General features: G+C 53.8%; 1 protein-coding gene across 1 annotated transcript in view; it reads left to right on the top strand.

Moving 5' to 3' along the window:
• The window catches only part of TSPAN15 (tetraspanin 15), a 69,611-nt gene extending 65,510 nt beyond the window's left edge, over nt 1-4,101 (top strand). The window contains exons 7-9 of the mRNA XM_008592885.1: nt 1,155-1,202; nt 2,671-2,787; nt 3,336-4,101. Of these exons, the coding sequence (XP_008591107.1) occupies nt 1,155-1,202; nt 2,671-2,787; nt 3,336-3,485 (315 nt within the window). The 3' untranslated portion in view covers nt 3,486-4,101. The remainder of the gene's footprint in view (nt 1-1,154; nt 1,203-2,670; nt 2,788-3,335) is intronic.
• Nucleotides 4,102-4,449: the final 348 nt, after the last annotated feature.

Below are 4,449 nucleotides of genomic sequence, written 5' to 3'. Positions count from 1 at the left end.
TCATTTGGATGACCTGGATAATGTCTGAGGTCCAAACTGCACTTTTAGAAGGAGAGTCAATACCCTTCCTTACCTTTCCAGGGGCTGGGATTGTGAACAGTCACTCCAGCCAGTGCTCCTGTGGTCTTCCATGTGCCTGGGCCTGTGATATGCCCCTGACATGCATATCTCACTTTATGTCCAAAACAGCCCCTGGAGGTGGGTTTGCTGATCATCGTTACCTGTTCAGTCGTCCATTCATTCATTCAACAGATCTTTATCAAGTGGCTCCGCCTGCAGGTCCCTCGGCAGCCCACCGACGCTGGTCCCAGAGCTCATAAGTGTCAGAACAGGATCTGGACCCAGGAAGGGGGATGCCAGAGGCCACATGGCCACTCCACCATTACTCTCTTCACTGTCACTGGCACCGTGGCACCATAACCCACAGCAGTATTCACTTAGATGTGTGTGGGGGGGGCTGGCAGGGGTCATGGCTGGACCAGAGGATCCAGCTGTCACATTATAGATGGAGAAGGAGACCATGCAGGGCACAGACGGTGATGGGAAGTACTGCCAGCTTATGGCTTAGGGCCTGCCTGGGAAGGGGTTTGATGGTGTCTCGGGCCCTACCACAGCTTTCCCTGCACCTAGATTAGTGAGTAGCTAGGAGTGCCAGGGAACAATTCTCTTCCCAGGAAGGAACTTTCAGTGACACGCTCCACTGGTGGAGCAGTGGGGGCAGGAAAGTGTGGCCAGGGGTTCCAGCCTTGCCCTCGGGTAAACCACAGCTGACCAGGGTACCAGCTGTGGTCTGAGGTTTTTCCTCCATAAACTAGCAGAGCTGGAACAGCCCAGCCTGACCCCTGAGACGTGCATGACTGTGTCAGCCATAGTGGTGGAGCCTGGGGCAGCAGCTGCTGGTGCTGGAGGGCGCTCCCTGACCAAGCCACAGAACGAGCCTTCCCAAGTCTCCTCACTGGGCATTTCTTGGGGGTGGGAGTTAAGGTGCAGATTCAAGCCAGACTGCCTGGGTCAGAATCTCAGTTCCATTCATACTGGACAGTGCAATTCCCTGTGCCTCAGTTTTTTCATCTGTAAAGTGGGTAGAACAATAGTGTCTTTTAGAGTAAGTACCTTTATAAGTGTTAGCTATTATACGTTTATTTCTGTTGCAGACAGAAGTCGTCAACACCATGTGTGGCTACAAAACTATTGACAAGGAGGTAATGTCTTTGAAATCTCTTTCCTCTGGAAATGTTGCTCTTCCTGTCCCACTCCCAGGATGATCAGAGGGGTTTCTAGAGGTGGGGTTCCTGCCTGCTGAAATTTCCCAACATTCCCCCACCCAGACACAGAAGGGCTCAGGGAACCAAGAATCCCCCCAAGCTAAGAGACAGCACCTGCTTGGGTTAGGGGAGCACCTACTGAGAGCTTGTCTACATGAGGCCACCACAGCTCTTGCCAGTACACCCAGCAGGCAGTGTGCCCACCTGTGCCCAGCACTAGCTGGCCTCTGCCCTTGGAGCCACCAATTTGCAGACAGCTCACACGGGATCCCTCTGCCTGAGACATAGGAGTCCCTGGAAGACAGCAAGCCCTCTGGGGGTCTGCTTCCTGGGCAACTCCCCTGGACTAGGAGAGAGGCTGGGGTGTTGCTGGGAAGGGAGCTAAAAATAGTGGTGACCTGAGATGCCCCAGAGTAGCGGTTTACAAGGTGAGGTCCACAGACCAGCAGCAAAAATATCCCCTAGGAGCTTGTTAGAAATGCACATTCTTGGGGCCGGGCTCAGCAAGTGATTCTGACACACATGAAAATTTGAGAGCAGTGGCTCTCAGCCCAACAGAACCTGTGACCATTTTTTATAGCACATACTTGGTAATGCCCTGTGTATTATCCCCAGATGAAGTTTGTAGACAACATAACTTACCTTTATACCTAATTTCAAAACAATCAACATAATGATCTAACTAAGATAAAGGAGAAGTAAAATAAAACTATTGACAGCTATATAACATATTTCAACATATAAATGCTCAGGCAGTAGTGATGCAGCAGAAGACACACTGAAGTAATCAGCTGTCTGCACAGATGTGAAGAATCCCTGAGGCTGGGACAGCTACGAGGCAGCTGATACGGGGTTGGGGGGTGGTGATTGTGTTAGTGACTTGCATCCATGGGCATCGTTTTTGCTGTCGGTTTTTTAAAATGGGGAACTAATCCTTGGTAAAGTTCTGAGTAAAATAAAGTATAACCATTCCTTAATTTACGTGGTAGTAGTACTGGAAAATTCATTGTATATTAAAATCATGCAGAAAACACTTTGGTTTTTATAGGTTCCTAGACTTAGCCCTTTGGCTCAGATAATCATAGATAGGTTTTCCACCCACACCAATGCCTGGGTGACATCTGAGAGGCAGCAGGCAGGGCTTTGTGGACCAGGATTACCCTGAGCTCTGCAGTCCCTTAGCCCCAACCCTAGTCGTTGGGACAATCAAAAGTGCCACCACAATATCCCCGGTGCCCTCTAGGGAACGGTACTGCCCATTGAGAACCAGTGGCCTGGGACCACCATGTCATGTTGCATAAGAGAAACTGAGACCCCGAGTGGTTGAGGGACTGGCCCGACGTCCAGTGAGTGGCAGAGTTGGGGCTCTGGCTCTGCTAGGCTGACCAGGCTCCTTCCCCTGCAGCGCCTCAGTGTGCAGGACGTCATCTATGTGCGGGGCTGCACCAACGCCGTGCTCATCTGGTTCATGGACAACTACACCATCATGGCGGGCATCCTGCTGGGCATCCTGCTCCCCCAGGTGGGCAGGCTGGGCATTCAGATAAGTGGCTTGGTGATTATAGGAGTGCACAGAAGGTGCAGAGGGGCAGAGTGAGGAAGGCTCTCGTAACAGCAGTCTGGGCTCGTTCTGGGCGGGCTGGAGGGCTGAGGGGAGATGGTGGATGGCAGTAGCACTGCTTGTCAGGCTCTTCCAAGAGCTTTCCAGGCACTGTCTCCTTTAATTCTCTCTGCGAGGTAGGTACTATCATTATGCCCATTTTACAGAGGGGAAACTGAGGCTCAGCAAGGTTAAGTGACTTGCCCAAGGTCCCCTCGCTAGTGCATGGCAGGGCCGGGATGGAGGCAGAATGCCAGACTGGAGGGACCCTTGCTGATGGGAGGGTCTCTGGGACTTCCTGGTAGGGGCAGAGGATGCCCAAGTTAGGGCTGCTCAGGCGGTGAGGGTTTCCCAGATGGCCAGTGCCAGAGTGGCTCATGGATGGCTGCCTGGGCTTCTGGGTGCTGGGCCCTGCCAGGGAGGGCTGCTCTGTGTCCTGCAGGCTCTCACCGGCCCTGTCCTCTTCTCAGTTCCTGGGGGTGCTGCTGACGCTGCTGTACATCACCCGGGTGGAGGACATCATCATGGAGCACTCTGTCACCGACGGTCTCCTGGGACCTGGCGCCAAGCCCAACGTGGAGGGAGCGGCCACTGGGTGTTGCTTGTGCTACCCCAGTTAGGTCCCTGGCCTGGGATGGCGGCTCCAGCAGGACCGTGCCGGACAGCACCTCTCAGTCCACATCAGGCACACTGGGCACTGACCCCCAGGCTGCTTATGCCTGCACGTGGCATCCCAGGGCCACTGCCTCCCCTAAGAGGCCTCACTGAGTCTGCTGGGATCCTGCACCCACACCACTGGGCCTGGGGAGCAAGGGCGTCCCTTCTCCAGGCCTGGGCCGCAGGGGAAGGGGAGCTCGTGCCGTTTCATTTCGGCAGTGCCTTGGCCGGAGGTGTTTATGCCCTTTTGAGGGCAGTTTTGTAGTGATTTGTAAGCAGCAAGAGAGGAGTGTGTCCCACGGGGCAGGAGGGGTGGGTGCAGCCCTGGGCGCCCCAGTGCCCCCGCCATGCCCCAGAGCCCGGGTGGGGCCATTTCTCAGCCTCCAGAGTGCCTTGAGCCCCTCCCCAAGGGCTGTGGCTTTGCTGACCCTATTTTTTTACATGATTTTTGTGACACTCATGTTTTGTACAGTTAACAGGACTTTCTGACTAATCAAAGCTGGAAGTTTCTCACACACCCGTTGATGGCCCTCCAAGTTGGTTCATTAATTATACAATAAAGACGTGATGTTTTGGGTCTTTCATTTGTGCTGATTTGGTGGGGAGGGGGTGGGAAGGGCCTCAATCAGGACTTGGAAGCCTCTTGTTTGTGCAAGGATTGAAGGGGGACCATGCTGGGGTGAAGATTCAGTACAGTTTAGGACACTGAGGCCAGGGAACACCTGAGAGCCAGAGGCAGAGGTAACAACACCTATTTTACAGACTGAGAAACTGAGGCTGAATGACTACGGCGTGAGGCTCCACCTCCCAGAAGTGGAGCACATGGAGAACGAGGAAGCCCAAGAGCCTGGGAAGGAGCAGTGCCCACAAATCCACCTGTGGCTTTAGAACCGGAGTGACTCTCCCCGCAATAGCCGCTTGTCTTAC

The sequence above is a fragment of the Galeopterus variegatus genome, unplaced genomic scaffold (assembly GCF_000696425.1).
Source record: "Galeopterus variegatus unplaced genomic scaffold, G_variegatus-3.0.2 Scaffold8433, whole genome shotgun sequence".
NCBI lineage: Eukaryota > Metazoa > Chordata > Mammalia > Dermoptera > Cynocephalidae > Galeopterus > Galeopterus variegatus.
The sequence above is the reverse complement of the archived record's forward strand: the minus strand, read 5'-3'. Positions and strand labels throughout refer to the sequence as shown.